The sequence below is a fragment of the Manacus vitellinus genome, unplaced genomic scaffold (genome assembly GCF_001715985.3).
Source record: "Manacus vitellinus isolate BGI_N305 unplaced genomic scaffold, ASM171598v3 scaffold_0_pilon, whole genome shotgun sequence".
Taxonomy (NCBI): Eukaryota; Metazoa; Chordata; class Aves; order Passeriformes; family Pipridae; genus Manacus; species Manacus vitellinus.
The window spans coordinates 7,485,246-7,504,138 of record NW_021938789.1 but is presented as its reverse complement, the minus strand read 5'-3'; the positions used below and the strand labels follow the sequence as shown (position 1 = coordinate 7,504,138).

At 36.5% G+C, this 18,893-nt stretch overlaps 1 protein-coding gene across 1 annotated transcript in view; it reads left to right on the top strand.

The window, feature by feature from the left end:
• The window catches only part of SLC2A9 (solute carrier family 2 member 9), a 71,578-nt gene that overhangs the window by 47,517 nt on the left and 5,168 nt on the right, over positions 1-18,893 (top strand). The window contains exon 11 of the mRNA XM_029962059.1: positions 15,600-15,727. Coding sequence (XP_029817919.1) covers positions 15,600-15,727 — 128 coding nt within the window. The remainder of the gene's footprint in view (positions 1-15,599; positions 15,728-18,893) is intronic.

Here is an 18,893-nt window from a genome sequence, read left to right as displayed (position 1 = left end):
TTTCCATATTACAGATACATTCCACCTTGAACTTGCAGATTTGCAGATGTTCTTACGAGTTATGTTTTAAGCATATGAAGATTAACCCTCTATGTTACTCCTTCACCACATCGTTCTTCAACATGGATTCTGGTTTTCTTCATTTAACTTTTTTCCCTTTACTATTTTAGCATACTTTAAAGTCAGATTTAAAAGGTAGGTTTATATTCAGATTTAAATTCTCTGTTCTCTTTAGTGGGCCCTAGGAGATCTGAACTACTTTACTACCTCTTAGCTGGGCAACTTCCAGTATTAGCCACGTTTAAAGATGATTGAATGAGAAGAGAGCATTTTTTTTTTTTTTGAACAAAGAAAATATTACCAAAAATGAGACGTCCACTTTCCATCCACTGCTTTTTGTATCACAAGACATAACTTCAACATCTGAGTGCCATTACTGTGTCAAGTTTTGACCCCCCATCCAAGACAGGAAATGCATCAGTAGCCTGTGGCAAGTCCATTGGAGAGTAACCAAAGCAGTGTCAGGACCCCTGTGAGAAGGGACCGGGTGAACTGGACTTGCTCAGCCTGGAGAAGAGACAGCTTTGGGGACATAAGAGCAGTGCCACTACCTATGGGAAGGGTGTTGCAACACTGAAGTCAGTCTCCTGTTGCTGCGTGGTGAGATGCTTGAAGGCCAGAATGCACGTGTTGAAACGGGAAAGATTCAGCGAGGCTGTAAGAAAAAGCTTTTTGCTTATAGGCAGTCAAGCAAGCTACTGAGGACATTGAGTCTTTAATTACTACACAAAGATCAAAATTGAGTAGTTTGTACTTCTGCTTTTTTCCAGTGCAGTGGCCATAGGAAAGTGTCTAGAGTAAAACAGAAACAGGACAAGTAGGTGAGACACTTTTCCAGAACCAGAGCACATCTTTTTCAGTTTAGGGTCTTCCTGAGTCATAGCTTCTAACATTTTCATAGTCTTCCATGGATTTGTTAATTCTTTGTCTGAAACTGCAAAATTTCAGCATTCCTTGACAAAGAAAATTACGTGTTGATCACCTCTCATGCTCATGTCCTTTGTTGTTCTTTGTGTGATGCCCTCTGGGTCTTGCAGAAACAGAGGAACTTATCCCTTTTTCCCCTCTCCAACTTTCTTGTGATCTTGTAGACTTTTACTTTGTCACCCCAGATTTTTCTGGACTGAATAGCTATTTCTTATTGCCACTTTCTCAGTGATATTTTATGACACCCCTTTAGCAGGAAAATTTCACACTTCAATATCTAGTATTCTTTTGTAGCACTCTGGTAGTTTAATGAGACAAGATTCAAGTTCAGGAATAACTTTCCCACCTTTCTGGTCAGTAAAAGGGTTTTTGCCTAAGAGAATTAAAGCATGTTCTTTATTATAAATCTGCATATTTTATATATATTTAGCTTTTCGTAGAAGTTTTGCCATTTATTTGTATTGGTTAAACAGGTACTATTGTCATGGTGTAACTAATGCTCAGTATCTTAATTCCACCTGTAGTTACTCAGAGCATTTCAGCATTCTTCAGAGTAAAAACACATGGTTTGTAATTACATAGGTACAGAACTTAAGCAAGGATGAATTTAGTTTGTGTTCATTGAGTTATTGGTGCTTGGAAGAATTATCTCATCTGAAGATAGTAAATAACATGAGGAACCGAGTTTATAAAAATACTGCTCTAACTTTCTAGAGCATAAAATTGCTTTTAAAAGTACAATATTTTCTCTCTTGTTAGCAGATCTGATACCTTCTCCATAGCTTACGTGTTGTGTGGTCTTCCACTTTCTGATAGTATATGAATGACTCCCATCTGCTCCTTTAAAGCTGGGGTCAGCTGTTACTATAAACTGTGGAGAGGGTTTATTTGTTTCACTTTTCTGAATCTGGCTTTTCAGCTTGCAGATATTTTTGAGGACTGAAACAGTAATGTTAGCAACAGGTATGTTCAGGTATGCATGTGGTTCAGTACTCCTTCATTTTTATCAAAAGACAAACATAATAAAGCTTTCACTTTCTAAAAATTAAAGGGACCCCTATGTTCAAGATAATCAATCCGTGATCTGACAGAAAAATACTCTTCAAAATTGCTTATTGTTTTATAGATTAGGAAGCCATGCTGGTCAGACAGCCACTTCATTGTGCCTATTTCATTAATAATATAAAAGTGAAGATATTGGTTTGCAGAGAAATATACTGCTTTCCAATATTACTTTTGACTATGGGAACAGGTTATTAAACAATTTTAAGTTTTCCTTTCCGTAAAATGGCAGAAGCTTCATGGAAATGTTTTTTCTTGGTCTCACAGTTGACCTGAAATAAATATAGGATACATTTCAGCTGAAGAATTGTCATCCCACAAAGAGTAAATAGAAAGAACTGAGGGGGTTGGTTCTAGCTCCTAAGGATACAACAAAAAAAAGCCAAAAAAAAAAAAAAATAGAGAAAACAAATAAAAGAAAAATAGTAAGAGAACATTTTCTGTATCTCCAAAGAGTATATGTGTTGTTCAGGTTAGGCATCATGAGTAAATGCATTGATTTGTAATGCCCTTACTGAGTGGGTAACAATGTGCAGCTCCTTGGAAATTTGGATAGTGATAGACAGGCTTAGGTACATGTGAAATGTCTTCCTTATTTAACTTTGCCTTAGACAATATTTAAGGAAAAAGGAAAACCTAAAATTTATCGCCACTTTCTCAGTTCAATTTGTGTGGCTGTCTCTTCGTGGACACTGAACACTGCCATGTTAAACTGTGCCTGCAGAATCAATCTCTTTCTGGAAAGCCACTCTATATACTGACTTAAACAGAAAAAAGAGAGAAGGTTATGCTTATTTTTAGTTGTTATCTTGAATTCCCCAGTCACCCACTGTGCCTTTGCAACAGTTGCTGTGCCAACAAGTGATTTTTAATTTTTCTGGGAGAATTGAAAAATGTGCATTGTAGTTTTACAAAAGCTGCTGCAGATTGGCCCCTTTTATCTACCAGCCAAATAGTTTAAAACAAACAAATAAAAAAAAATGAACCTTCCTCTCTGACAGAGAATGTGTGCAATCCAGTTCCCTGATTTGCCTGCAGAGATGTGACCCCACCTGTCAGTGAGTCTGTTATGCATTTCGAGATGAGGCACTTGCAGTCCTTGTTTTAGATACTTTTTCCAATTTGTATAAAACAATTGAATGTTCATTCTCTGAACCAGAGAATGTTTTTTCTGCCATGTGTCAAGATGTGCCAGATGGTGGAACATGTGGAGAAAACAACCCCGTCAACTGACTAACTGGGGATTACAGCAACGTTGGCATGGACTTCTAGATAACCTTCCTAGTGAAGCAAGCATAACAAAAACACAGTCAAGGCCTTGAAAACTTGAGAACTTGGCATGAAGCATTTCCATGCATTATCTTTGTATGAAGAGATTTATTGATATTTCTTTCTTAGAAGCATATGCTGTTTAAGTGTAACACCTTTCTATGGAGTTTTGATAAATGGACAAGGCACTTCTGTGGAGAGGGGAAGGAAACCAGAGTGAGGGAGGCTAGGTATGATGACTGTCTTTAACTAAATAGAAAGATGGGAAGAGGTGGACTGTTTCAATAAAATACCTTGCTTTGAAGTAATTTTCTTTTAACAGTTTATTTCAGAAATTGAATAAGTACTGTTGCTTTCAAATCTTCTCAAATTTTCTGGCCCTGGTAAACATGGTGAACTAGAGCACTGGACTTATTTTATCATTGGAAATAAGCAGAAATAACACCCAACCCTATTGTGGGAGTAAAATCTGTAAAAAAGTTTTGTGTAGCACAAGTGTGTTGCCAACTCTTCAACCACTGTAGCTGAGAGGAGGTCACCCACATATGTGCACAGCAAGGCTTCCAGCAATGTTCCTTCTTTCATCAAACATTCCCCAAGAGTTTCTTGGAGTCTTCTGGAAGGAAAAAAAATCAGCTTTTATTACAACAAGCAGTAACACTCAGGGAAATTCCAGAAATCTGAGGATATGCTTTTATATCCATTGTCTGATCATGGTAACTCAAGCCATCTTTGTCCTGGAAATTTGTGTTATTTTGGTGGCACTTCAAGTTTGAGATTAGTGATTTTGTTGAAATCTGACTTAAGTGTTTCACATTTTGCCCATTTCTAGTAATGGACATATATATCTGTATGAGTTGGAGAGGAAAAGAGGCTTGGAAACTCAGAACAGGGTAAGAATTTAAGAGTGTCTGAAAATGCCAGTTAGCTAAGGGAGAATACAAGAATAACACCTCTAAGTATCACATGGAAGTCTTCCTTATAGCTATTTATATTTTATCTAAGTAATACGAAAGATTTTTCTTTTTATATTAACACTGTACACATTCTTGCACGTTTTCTCAGACCTAATACATCATATTGTCATGCATTGTCTCTCTGTATTGTAATGTGAAAAATGCTCATTGCGTTGTCATGTATCATGTCACCATTTTTGAGATGATGACTTAGAGCTGAATGTTGGAGCACAAAACTGTTCATGCAGTAGTTAGCACAGAAAAGCTGCAAAGAAGGGCTACCATGAAGGTGAAGAAAATAGATTTTTTTAGGAAAAGATAGAGAATAACTTCATAGTGTCTAAAAGAAAAGGCTGAAAATATTATTTCTGTTTCTAAGTACATGGGCAAAAGGGAAAACAACACTGAGAAGGGAGAATAATCTGAAGGCAAATATTGCTACAAAAAATAACAACAAAGACCCAAACTTAAATGCTAGCTGGCCATGAATAAATTTAGAATGGAAATTGGAAAAAAACTCCTAGCTGCTAGAGGAGACAAGTTCTGTATCAGCTCCTCAATGGAAACAGCAAAATGAGACTTGAAACAAACATATTTTATAAATTAAATACTGTCTGAAACAGCTGAGGATTGGATTTGAACCACATGACCTAATCTGATCCTAGATTGCTTTATTCTTGAAGTCCTGTGTTCTTCATTTATCTGTAAGTGAGATGCTTGATCTTCTGTATAGTCTTACTCTGTTTCCATTGTCTGAAAGCCCACGATGTCTGCAAAGATGTGCAGGTGGCCAGAGAGATTTTCTAGATGGTCATTGCCTAAAGCAGATCATCATCTGACTTCATTTCTATCACTAGCTGCTATTTTTACATCAGTGGCACTAGAGTAAGAAGAAAGCAGGAGTCTCTGGTTAAGTGGTTTCAGGCATTCTGACTTTTCTATCTTATGCCATGTAACATCTTAGACATAGTTATTCTGGTCTCAAATCCTGTAGAATTCCTGCTGAGTTCAGTGGGGCATGGCTAAGGCTGAATTATGTGTGATCAAACTTGAGTCTGTGTGATTTTGTCTTGATTTCTACTTTTAAAATAGGTTTCTATTTAGGGTTGACAAAATCAGATCAGTGGTATGTGTCCAGTCACACTCTGATCATAAGAAAGGGAAATCAATAAAATTCACACTCAGATGGAATTTGAAAAAAAAAGTAATTTTATGGTAATAAGATCTTCATTTTTTGATTGTTGTTTTTTATAGCAATTGCATTTTCAGACACATCTCAAAAACCTTAACAAACCAGGTCATTCCAGAAAAATATTCCACTTACGTTTGTCTCTTTTTTTAGAGTTTTATCCTATAGTGGAGTTTTATAATATTTGTCATGGCTTATGGAATGTGAGTGAAGTCTTCCCTAGCACAGCTGAAAAAAATAGAGACATGATAATAGTATATTCAGCATGTTAAATTGACATTATAAATTAAACAAAACTTAGAGGAAATCATTGCTGTGCCCCGAGGTGTATCAAAGATATTTTGGTATTTAAAGTTTAAATCAGTCTGTGCTCTTGCCCTGAATGCCAGCGTGCAGCTGTATTGACAGCAGAGCTGTTGTGATAAAAGGGTCACTTTGAAAGTCATGAGGTTTGTTCAATCTGAAATGTCATGAGTGAAGAAAATAAAAATCAGCTCTTGGATGTGAAACACAAACAGAGGTGTGATAGCACACATGTAGACATAAAAATGCTGAAATGAAAGGCAGCGTTGGTATTACTGCCTGAAACAGGCATTTACAGAAGCTTTGTGTGAAGTTTTAGTTTCTCCACTTAGAGATGTAAGAATTTCTAATGCTCATGGCCTCCCACAGAGGCATTATGCTAGTCCACTTTGAGAAAGAGTTTGAGCCTGCTTGAGTTAAAAAAAACCCACCTTTTTGTAACAGAAAAGTCTATGATGTTAAAAACAAACAAATAAACCCATGTTGCTCTATATTTAATTAAAAAGTAGTAGATTTGAAAGGTTAATTTTCAAAATTTATTTTATTCTCTAAACAAGAAGCCTTTACAATCTTTCCAGCAGACAAACATCCTCTGATAGTGCCAAGTGGTTCCTGCATCGGATATGGAGAGTATTTTTGTAGAAATATCCTCTAGTTTTTCACAGGTATTTAGGAAAAGGTTTGGTTTGTTGATAGTTGTACGGTTTTTGTGGACACAACAGTAGATTTCAAATATGCCATTCTAAAATCAGTTAAATACTCCAAATGTGAGTTACAGCTCAGCTCAGGAACTTGTAATAAACTGGAGACAGCACATACTCATCTCAGTTGAAGACTGGCTGAGGGAACTCTGGCCCCATTCCCAGCCCTATTGTGACTCTCCGTTGCTGTAGACTGCCATCCATCCAATGCAAGTATCCCTAGGATTGGTCCTTTAGCCTCCCAGCTGCCAGCCATCACGGCCTGCCATATTAATGCCATTGTCTTAATCTGTGTGGACTGTGAAGCACAGCCACAGGAGGCCTGATTTACCTTTCCTTTCCTTTCCTGGTTTTCTCTAGCAATAGAAAAAGCTTCTGCCTACGCGTGGGGGCAGAAGTATTTTCAAATACTTCTATTGAGTCAAGTAGTTGAGAATTTCCCTTTTGATTACCTTTGAGGGAACAAACTGAGTTTTGGGGCTGTTAAGAAATAAAACTAGAATTGCTTTAAATCTGGCCACATCTTCATTGATTATTTATTTTTTTTTTTGAGAGGGAGGATAGCATGACCCTTGAATATATTAAATACAGCATCATTCAACATATATTCTGGGCTTAATACCTGTTTTATATTTTGTTTGAATTCTTCTCCAAGAGCAGCATAGACTAAATGTGCAACTTTTAACAGTTCTGTAGCAGAGGTGTTTTCAATTATTTAAAATCAGTGGCAGTTCTAAGGAAAAATTAACCCTGGGTATTTGAAAGGTAATTGTATCTGTTGGATAAAGGAACTGCTGGAGGTGACACCTGGAGTTCTTAGCAGCAGGAAAACTTACAAACTTTATCCCTCTAACAATAGATTCCACAAATTATCTTAATTGAAGCTTTCAAAATGTGAATGCTTTGACACTTGACAGTGCTCCTCCTACCAGAACTAGCAGCTTTTCCTGAATAATCATGTCTTATTTTCTGATGGCTCACAACTGAAGAAATTTACTGCTGAAAAAATGCACCCATGTGTTTTAAATCTTCATGTAACCATGAAAAATTAATTTATTCTGAAGCTGTGTGAGTGACCTAGGTACATTATTCAGATTAATGGGCATTGGATATGGAAAGCCTAGTAAAAAAAAAATATACTGCTTCTTCTGTGAATTAGTATAAAATATTTATACTTACAAAAGTGCAAACTAATAAATTTATAGAACAGGAGATGCAGAACTAATGAATGCAAGACAATAAAAATATTTCATTTTCCTTATGCCCAGGCACCATGCACAGCAAAGAAACGTTCTCTGTTTGTCTCATCTGTTTCTGGCTAAGCTCCATGGCTGCAATCTAAATGCAAAAACTTATTAGTTTTATGTTGCAATTAAAGTTGGTCTAGGGTCTATACAGTGTTTCTTGGTAGCCAACATACTGCATAGAAAGCTAAATAAGTAAGAGACCAGTAAGAGACTTCCAGAGAAAAAAATAGGTCAGAAGGACAACTGCATGACCAAGGGTAGTCAGATGGTGTCAGTTTGACCGAGTAAGCAGTTGTTTTCTTTGAATCTCCAGATGTTATCTGTCCTACTCCAGAAACTTCATTTTTTTGGGAACACTGTTATGCCTTTGGATACTTCTTTCTGAGTTTCATCAGAAAGAAGGCTTATATCTTTTCACAGGAAGACTGTTACTTTCTTTCTTCAAGCTGGTACTTCTAATCAAAGGGCTTCTTATGACTCACCTCCTTTTCCTTTTGTTTGGTAGCAAATAGATACTGCTATTTGCTAAATTTGTTTTGCTTATCAGCCACAGTAAGGAAAATAAAATATTTTTATTTGTCCTACATTCATTAGTTCTACATCTACTTCTTTTCATACCCTGTCTACCACCTTGTGGCAGCAGCCAGATTCTTTAATTACTGGCATTTCAGGCCATGTGTCCTAAAAACTTCCAACAGTTTCCAGAAATCATAAACAAAAAAAGTGAAGACATGGTCTGTTGCCCATCTTAAACAGGAGAAGGACAGGGAGAACTCTTCAGTCCCGGCTTCTCTGAAAATTTTGTCCACTATTTTTACTCTTGGGGCCCTTCAGGATGAGTGCAGCTACACAATGACATAAACTGTGCACTGCTAGTATGATTGATTTGTTTGTTAAAATATTTCATGAGGAAAACCTGACATGCCACACTGAGTTTTCAAGACTGTTTTAGCTTTCATAGGTTCACAATCAGCAGCATTCTGTACTAATGGACTGTCAACCTGAATTGCTGACAGGGAAATCACATCTGGTGGCTTTTCATTTCTTTCAGAAGATTATTGTAGAACTAATAAGCCTAGACTAGATAAGGGTTGGGATTTTTCCTTCTTTTCAGTCCTGACATAGGGATGCAACTGTATGAATATTTCTCTTACCTAGGACTGAACACACTTGTGAGTCTTTAATTCAGGCATTTCTACAATACTGCCTATTTATATAGTGGGACAATACATAAGGAACACTTCTGTGCTATTATTGAAGTAAAAACTCTCATCGTGGTACTTGTCATTGAGATAATTGTTTTTAATAATGCAATATGAACAGAAATTATGTTAATCATTATCGTTACTGAGAGTAACTATAAATTTAATTCTATCATGAAGACTCATAGCTCAGTAAAAATTTTTTCCTCACATTCAGACAGAAGAACAGAAAGCTGGGCTGTAATTAGGGTTGTGATGTGATGAAGTGAGTCTGAAAATATAGCAGAAATGTTTAAAAGACTGTTTACATGTAGTTACAAGTTGAGTGTATTTATAATTGCATTTTATTCTTCAGTAGCTAAGCCAAATTATAATTGCGAAGCAAAAAGAAATGTTGCTAAGTACCACAGTAGAAATTTAATGCTGATGTTCAGTTTCTACAAACAAAAGCCAACACAAAAAAAAATCAAACAACAACAATAAAAAACAAACAAAATATTTAATCAAATACCCCAATAGATTGAAAGTGTTACCAAAACAACAAAAAAAGAATGTATTCATTTTGTGCAAAATTTGGTAGAATGGCCTAAGCACTGCTGGTTTTTCTTACAATAAAAAAGGCAAAAGAGGAAAAGCTATGAAAAATTAAATACATTCCTCAGGCTTCCAGGAAACAGCTGTATTTAAAATGTAATTGTTATAGGTCAAGTAAAAAGCAATATCTTAAAAGTACTGAAATTGTTTGGGTTCACCAGTTATTCGGTAAATATTTTGCCTTCATTGAACAGATTTTCAGAGAAAAATGATTCAGTCAGTAAAGGACTGCTCATAAAATTCTGCTTCAGAGCACTGACTTATGGAAATAAAAAATATAGGAAAATGCACTAGTTAATATTCAAGAGGACAAGAATTTCACTGAAGAGAAAATTATCATATGGTTCAGATAAGTGTATTCTTGCGTCTTTTGCATTACAAAGTTGCAGGGAATATCTGCAGTAGAAATAGTTGCCTAATGGACCTAGGAAGACTGTTGTGTGGGTTTTTTATGTAATAGCCTTGTTGTATTTCAACCATTTTAGTGTAAATTACCTGAGAACCAAGAAATAACATTTTTGCTAATGATTTTATGACAGAGCATATCAATATTTTTGGTTTGCACCATTGCTTATTTTGGTTTTTTTAATTTACCCTGAATGATACTGGGCTGCTTTGCAGTAACAAAGTTCAGAATACCTCCAATCCTTCTATATGCTGTTAGAATAACAGGTTTTATAGATGCTAAACCAAAGGGCAGTTAATCAATGTAATAAGTCTTTCACACAATATTGTATTAAAAATATTTTAATAATTATAGGTACTAATTATTATATTATTGGGTTTTCCAAGATTTTGTATTATTTGTGTGTTTTAATTTGATCTTATGGTTTGTACTTTTGGTTTGCTATAGACTGACATAGCTTTAAATGTTCTTTATCCAAGCAGCCTTTCAAATCAATGTGGTTAATGAACTATACCTTTTCCACGAGCAAAGTGCCTGTTTTGCTTAATTCTCCTGTGGAGAAGAGCTAAAGAGAGATAGCAGAGTCTGTAGTGTGAAGCTGTGACTCAGTACATCTCTATCACACCTTCTGCTCCCAGTTCTCTCAGCGGGATTAGCTGGGCAATACAGTTGTCATATCTGACTAATGTTGTGATTTGGTGGCGTATTATTCTATCAAATACAAAGTACAAGTTAAAATAATCTCAACAGGTGACAGAACACCTCTATAAAGACTGAGATACGCATTTTGCAAAATTCTTCTCCTATCTTTAGACCCACAGAGATGTAAGAAACTCAGTAGTTGCATTGCATCCCTCACTGGCAGTATTCCTGCAGCATATTTTCCTATGGGATTTGACATGGACTTTTGGGGAGTTTGTTCATTGGTTGGGTTGGGGTTTTTTTTTGTTTGCTTGGGATTTTTAATAGCTAGGCTCTGGCTGGAAACTAACAGCCTTTTGCTCTCTCACTGAAGAATATTGAGTTGTTTTTCCAGCAGTTATCTTCCAGGATTTTTGCCTCACTTCCATTGCTTCTTTCCCACAGTTGCACTCTAGAGAGCATTTACAAATAGCAAAACCTTTAATTGAGACTACTTTATCTTCCAACCCTATTAGGATATACCAGCCTCCCTACATGCCTTGCCTTGCAGACAAAAGCCATTTTGCTTGATCATATCTAGAGCTGCACAGACTTATTTTTCCCCCAAAAAACATTGGGGGGAACATTGTTGCAAAGTAGTTGTCTGTTTTCTCGAAACATCTCCCTTTGAAGATTCCTCTCAAAGCATGGAATTGGAAGGTCTGGGGGCTCTTGCCCTAATCAGACTCTTGGGATTCCCAGACTCCCTCCTGTATGGGCAGGATTTGGGGTGCTGAGTCGTGCAGGGGGTCACAAGGCTGGGTGGCCATGGGTGGTCCTGTTGGTGGGACTGGACACCCCCTGGCTGCCACTGCCTGAACACACAGAGGTTTGTCTTGGGTGGGTATTGAAAGATGAGCTGCTAGCTCAGGGATAGAGTTCCTTTCTCCTTATTGGTTCTTAGAGCACAGTTTCCAGCACCTTTAGAGGTGTTTTACCTCTGTAATAAATCTCCTTGGTTTGTATTAGGCATTTATTCTTTTAACGGTCTCCTTTCATAAATCATATATATAACCATAACTTCAATTTCCACTTAGGTACTAGATAAAAATAGAATGAGGAGTTCAGCATTTTCCTTCCTTTTTCATGCTTTCTGTTTTCAGATTTTTGCACTGATTCATGTAACTTCTGGTAAACAGTATTTATTTGTAAATGCTCACTGAACAAAATGGTAAATATTTGCACTTAATTTTTCATAAGAAAATATGTTGATACTTTTGGAAATTTAAATAATATTTGAAAATCTGTAGTATGGATACCAAGAATATTTTTTTTGTTCTAACATTCCGAATTCATACATAAAGAATACAGAGTAGAGAGCTTGGATTTTTACCAGTACATGACACTGATTCTATGTCACTAGACTAATTACAAAGAGAAATTAATAAAATACACAGATTCAGAAGTATTTATTCATGTCTGATTGTGTCATGTGCTTAATCTCCTTTCATTAAACAGCTTATTGATATGCAAGTCCTGCAATAAGACATTTGTAGTTTCCAATAGATGTAGTTTGCTAACAGGTATAACAATCTTTCTTTACTGCCACTGCAGTATGTTAAGAGCTTCTTCCATTATATTCTCTGCAATGCTGAAAAGAACAAAGTATTAAAAATTAATCACTATAATTATGGGGTCAATGCATCCTCTTTAAATTCTTGTTTGGAAGCTACCTTGCTGAAAAACTCCTACGGGAAATCTTAATACACAATTTTGATTCTGTGATCAGAGCTAAAATAAAGCTAAAATTGTTTGGAAAGCCTTCCAGGGGAAATGCCAATGCCAGGTTCATCCTCCATGAGAAAGATCGTCAGGTGGCTTTTTCGGTGCATTATTTCACCCACATTCAAATACACTTTAAAGCTGCAAAACTCATGAAAAAGTGTTTAAAGACTGTTCCAAAAATACAGTGGTTTGGTTGGATTGCTTTTGGCAGTGGTTTCCAAGCATCCACGTTTGAACAGAGGCCAGTATGGACCCATCTGGCCTAGTGATTATACAGGATGCCTTGCACAGAGACTGACTCTGTAAGGAGTGGTTGGTAAGATGCCATAATATTGTGATTTCTGCAGCCCAGATCCAACTTATGCACTCAAAGCATAACAGAGCTTCTTTCGACCCCATGCACTCAGATTTGTATCTCAAAGAACAGTAAGTTCCAGGAGGAAGGAAGACCTTGAGCACATCTCTGGCAGCTTGAAATGGCTGAGCATGGAATCCTGGGGCTGTAGGCTCAGCTGATCTCAGGTGCCTTCACTGGCTGTGTCTTAAACTCATCTTTCCTTTGCCTCATCCAAATTTCTTTTTCCACTTCACTCAGTTGCAGAGTGTGTTCTTCACAGAAGAACATGGTATGATATGGTCCTTGGCAGGCATTCACATGCCCTCCTCTTCATCCTCCTAAGGTCAAGTCTGTGCTCTTCCAGGTGTATAGCAATATACAGCAATGGCCTGGCTTCGTCCAGTTTCTCATATTTCTAGACCTGACCTATCTTTCACATAACTCAAGTATTGCTTTTCAGGCTCCTTGGTTCATCCATGTGACCTTTTTAAGTCATCCCTCCACAGAAACTGACTTTATTTTGTGATGCTGTGGATAGGCCTGTCTATGCCATGAGAAACTCAGGAGGTCTGTCTGTGCCAGCCTTCTCATTCCTCCACAGAACTTTTGAAAGTTAGTGATGATTAATATGTTCTTAGAAATTACATTGGAATTTCAAGGAACCTTTTCAAGGACCCTTTTCCAAGATAGTGCCCATGCATTTTCATTTCCATAATATTTATACTTTCTGATAAGTTTCTGTTCTTTTGTACTTTTCTTTTTTTTTTTTCCTGCCTCTGGCTTTTTTCCTCTCTTGTACAATGTGTATTTTTCCAACTGCATTTTCCAAAAGCATTTTTTATTATACTGACAAGAACAGCAACACCTCTGTAGATTGTCCTACAGCAAAGGCATGACAGAATAAATGATCATAAATAAGTCATCTTACATGATTTCTGTGTTTCTAGTCCTTCAGTTCCTCTCAGCAAGGGGTAAGGGTCCTGGAAAACTGCTACCTCATGGCATTTGAGACCTAAAGCAGATGCTGACAAAACATGTGTGACTGCTGCCATTTGAACCAAATCCCAAGTATATGATAGGATGGCCAGTGGAAGCCATCAAGGATTGCTAGACCAAACGTTGCTTGAATTTTGTTCAGTTATGCACATTCAGCTGCTTATTCTACATGTTCAGACTGCTGCTGGGAGAGGTTAATTTTTTTAGTCACAGAATTCTGATACTACGTATGTCTTGTAGAAAGACACAAAGCTGCAGTTTGGAAGGCTTAAACTAACCATATTTCAGTTTCCTATGTATAAAGTAGGAGTAAATACATTTGTTTGCTCTCTTCTTTTTTGGTGTAATTTGTACTGGCAGTCTTTGGGACAGAAAGTTCAGTCGAAGCTTTTTCTAATACTTTAGATATGTTCTCACAAAAAGTCACATTAGCTCATGAGAGAGAACAGCTGTTTGCTGCATCACATCGCCTTTCTTTTATGCACATATTCATGGTCTCTGCATCTGAAAGATGTGGAATGAAAGAATATCTGATAACGTGTCATCTTCACGTCAGGTTACGTGTTTATAAGTGCCTGTCTCACACTGCTCGTAGGACAGCTTCTGGTGCGTGTTTAAGCTCAGTGCCATAGAGCACAAGGGGCAGTGCATTGCTATAATGCACTTAGAGATGTATTCACATATGTCCAAGAGTAAGGGTAGTATAAAAGATAAGCATATAGATCAAGCAAGGACATGCAAGGAGAAGAACCAGGTTGGATAAGTCTTTGGTGGTGTTTTCATTGTAATTTATATATGTTTTGTAAATCAGGATTGTTACAGAGGTTTTTGAAAGTAAATGCTTCTATAAATACATTTTTGATTGTTTACACTAACTTGTTAAAATGCTTAAAACAGAGAAAGGACTTACATAGTACATGTGTACATGGATTTTGCCTACAAAGCTAAATGGTGACATAGGTCATACCAGCACACATGAGGAGGTAGAAACTGGTAGAGGCAGAATACTGATGTTACTAGGTTTACAGTTCTCCAAACCGTAAGACAATTCTGCAAGTAGATACATGTCTAATATGTAATGTTAACTGAAATATGTAGCCAATCAGCAAATACAATCCATGTTTTATTCTCTAAAAATAGAAATATTTCTATTGAAATATCCAGTGGGAATGAGAGAAGCCAAAGATCATAAATTGAGACTTCCATCTTCTAGACAGCTACTCCCTAGGGGTTACTGTCAGGCCAGCAATATGCCAGTGCTGTACAAAATAGTCCACTGCCTAAGTGGAAGGAAACATGAGTGACAAATGTGGTATTAAGCTGAGCTTGTTATTATGGAGGTCAGAGTCCTTGGCTGATGGGAGAAACAGACCTTGCCAGAAGTGCCAGCAGTATATCTTAGTAGGAGAATGTATTAAATAAGCATCAATGACAAGTACACTCAGAGAGAGGCAAATGTTTTGTCTTTTTTATTGCTGAAATAAAATGGGTAGTAATTGTTAAAAAAATATTGTTTAGTTTCTTTGGAGCCATCTTCCCAACTGTTAAGGTCTAAAAGTATTTTGGAGTATTTCTGAATTTTCAGAATTTCAAGCATTTTAGTAGAAACAGGCATTCTTATTTTTACTAAACAGCAGGTCACATAGTACTCTGGAAGCAGTTGTGTGGATTCACTGCTCTGTTACCTGCTTGCCATCCCTGAAAAGAATGTAAAACATGAGATGTTATGGCATGAAAGAGAGAAGTGTCACTTCTCTGAAATATGATTTTGACAAATCACATGTTACTGTCTCAGAAGCCCCTGCATACACCTGAGCAGAGAGCTGCAGAGCAATGCTGGCCACGGAGGTGTGCAACACGGAGCACATTCATCTCTGTAAGTCAAACTGCTGATGGCAGGGGGAGTTTACTAAAACCACTGTATTGTTGGACTCTGTGTTTCAGGTGGGATTCCATTTGTCCTCACTGGAGAGTTTTTCCAGCAGTCCCAGAGGCCAGCTGCATTCATGATAGCTGGAACAGTCAACTGGCTCTCCAACTTCGCAGTCGGACTGCTCTTCCCTTTCATTCAGGTACTCAACACTCCCTTCTTGTCCTGCTAATCCTACCTGACAGATCACCTGGTGAGAACTGTTTAAAAAGACCCTCAGTAAATTCAAATAAAAAGGAAAACTACATTCTCTAATTTTCCATGTGCATATTAAAGCTTTTTGAATGATTTTGCATCCAAATGAAGTAGCCTTGGGGAATTTATCATGTGTCATAAAAATATCCTGTTTTGTGATTACAAAATTAACCAGTTTATTTTTAATGAAGGTAAATTATATTTCTGGCTTGAAGGGGTTTTTTTTGTTTTTTTGGTCTTTAGAACATAAAAAAGAGAAAAAGTTTAGAGTTTGCACCTCGAGATGAAAGCAGTGTTACTCAGACTTTGATTTTAAAGCTTTTTCACAAGATCAAACTAGAACGTCTTCTCTTTCCTGAGCTTTCCCCTTTTTCTATTTCAGTCAACCTTATTCTCAAAATTCATTTTATGAGTCACCTGTTTCTTTACGGAAAGGTAATATCCTCTTCTTTACAGGAAGACAATATCCTCTTCTTAGCTCATTTTATAAACCTAAACCAGGAAAAAAACCCTTTAAAATTCATTCACAGAATGAATGCCTAATCCTGTCTAAGTATTTAAATACTAACGTGATTGCTTGAGAAACAGTAGCCATTTTTTTTGATCATTGGTGTCCTTCCACAAAATTATCAAAAATGTTTGAGAAACAAATCTGTTAACTTTAGAGTTACTAAAAAAATCAACCAGTAGTTACTTCTCCAAATGTCACCAATTAACTAATTTGAATGTCTAGATTTTTGCCCTTCAACCATCTGTAGATAAATATAATAAAACTGTGCCTTGAGTCATACATTAAAATGTGCAGACAATATTGAAAAGCTAGTATACAAATAAATTTTTGACAAATCAAAAAAAAAAAAATTAAAAAAAATAAATGTAGCTACTTTTCCAGCCCTCATAACTACCTATTTGAGGTGCTGAGGTTTGACCAGGGACACTTGATAAATCAGAAATTAGAATGTATGTATATAGGTGCAATGAGCTGAAGCAGGCAGAGGGGACATCAGCAGAAAAGTGTAATCTAAAAGTCTGGAAAACCTCTGGTGCAGCAGAATAGACTTGTGTTAAACTAGCACTCTTCATTAATGGTAAGTTTGGAGGGACAGATTTCTGTAATCCAATGGTGTAGCGGGACCATAAATTACACGATATCTAGAAAGAGGTTCTGTTCACTTTTTGTAATGTATTGTGTAAATACAAAGATTTACTAAACAGTAATAATTAAATAATTTCACATGTTATTTTCATTACATGCTGATGTATTCTTATCTTATATTCCAGGTTGTTCCATTAGATTTTTAGTCATTATACTTGTTTCAGGAGGCTCTCCTGTACTTCTGCTCTATTTCTTCCTTATTTTTACACTTGATATTTTCCTTCTCATGCCTCGAGTGTCATTTACTCAGCAAGATTGTCTTTTGGTTTTCCTTATTATTTCTTTACTTTATAATAATATCCCTTGACTTTTTCTATTATGCAGTATAAGAATTTGAATAACAAGCGTGTTCACAGAAGCCTATGCATAGATTCCCTCAGCCAAGCTATTTTAAACTTTTTCAAATACATCAGATGTTTAAATTAACTACAGTGCCCCCATATTAAGGTAAATGGCTAAAGTTCCCCTCAAAGATGAGAAAATGAAATGTAGGCTATCAGAAGATTAGATGTGAGGAAAAAAATGCTCTTAATTAGAAGCAACCCACTTCAGGTATAAAATATAAGGATCTGTTAACTTTTTTATAAGGAGATAGTGAATGTGTGAGGGTCATGATTGAAATTGCAGTTCATGTCTAAAAATGTATCTATTTTTTACTTAGAAAATATGTTTCATACATTATACTTTAGTGCTCTGTCCTTCATTGTCCTGCACTTTCAGCAGAACCTTAAATTGTGTCTGGAACTGAAGAAGGACAAGAGGTAAAGGACACATACTCTCTCATCCATTTGTTTCACTGGATTATATCAATTCAAAGCAAAGTCGAATGCCTACATGAATAACAGTTTTGCTGCTGATCATTTTTGTAAGACATCTAACCATTATCATTTGACCTCAACACTTCAATATCCTGTTTGACCCCCATCTCATGATTCTAATCTTCATGGCAACTTCCAAATGCAAACACCCATTGCCAGTGCCAAGGGGCTGTGACATTGCAAGCTGAGAATTTAGGATCACATCTGGCATTTGCCAGAAGTTCTGTTTTAAAAATATTAATGTGTTAAGTTTGTTAAATTGATTCAGAATTTGTTGATTTGCTCATTAATTTTGCTATATCTACCCTAGAATATCTATTTTGCTGTTTCCAGTATCACAGTCCTGCTTAGAATTTAACCTTTGCTACAGAAAGTGTTAAGTCTGTAAGCAGCCATCATTAAATAGCACGTCATGATGTTCCTCTCAACTACTTTTAGATTTTTCCAGACTATGGTGTTCACAGCATGTAAGCTATTAGCAGGAAGACTGTTCTCAGCTAGATGACTTTAAAAGTGGCAAAGTGTTGGGTTCTTGAAATCAAAATCAGAAATCTGATCATTTCAATGTTAGGGTTTTTATTTGTTTTAGTTTACTTTTTAGCTTGAAAAAAGTGAACTCTTTTACTTGTTCATTCTGGGCACTTAAAGTCAGTTCACAATAGCAAAAATCAAGTATTCTTTACCATTTTATTTAAAGGAAGGTGGAGGAAATGCCTGTACATTCTGCCTAATGTGCGTAGCAGCCCCACACAAGCTGGGAATATGTTTGTTAACCTTTTCCTTGTGAAAATGTGGCAGAGCTGCACCTACTTAATCATATACCTTCCTTATGCAGCTGTATCTAATCCTCCTCAAAGTCAGGCCTGATTGCTTGCCATGTCTGCAGTCTGATTTGAGGGGGTTGCCCAACTCCTTCACCTTTGATGCTTTTTTGTGGTAATAGTATGTGTGTCTTAGGTAAATCACTTCTTGGTTTTCCTTTTTCTTTTTTTCTTTTTTTTTCTTTTTTTTTTTTTGACAAATGCAAAGCCTTGATAAGCTGCAGAAAAGAGAAGATAGAAGAGAAAATAAAAGTGAGTAGTTCAGGGTTCAGCTGGCTGGACATTTGCAGAAATGCTGTGTTTTAAATGGTCTCCTTA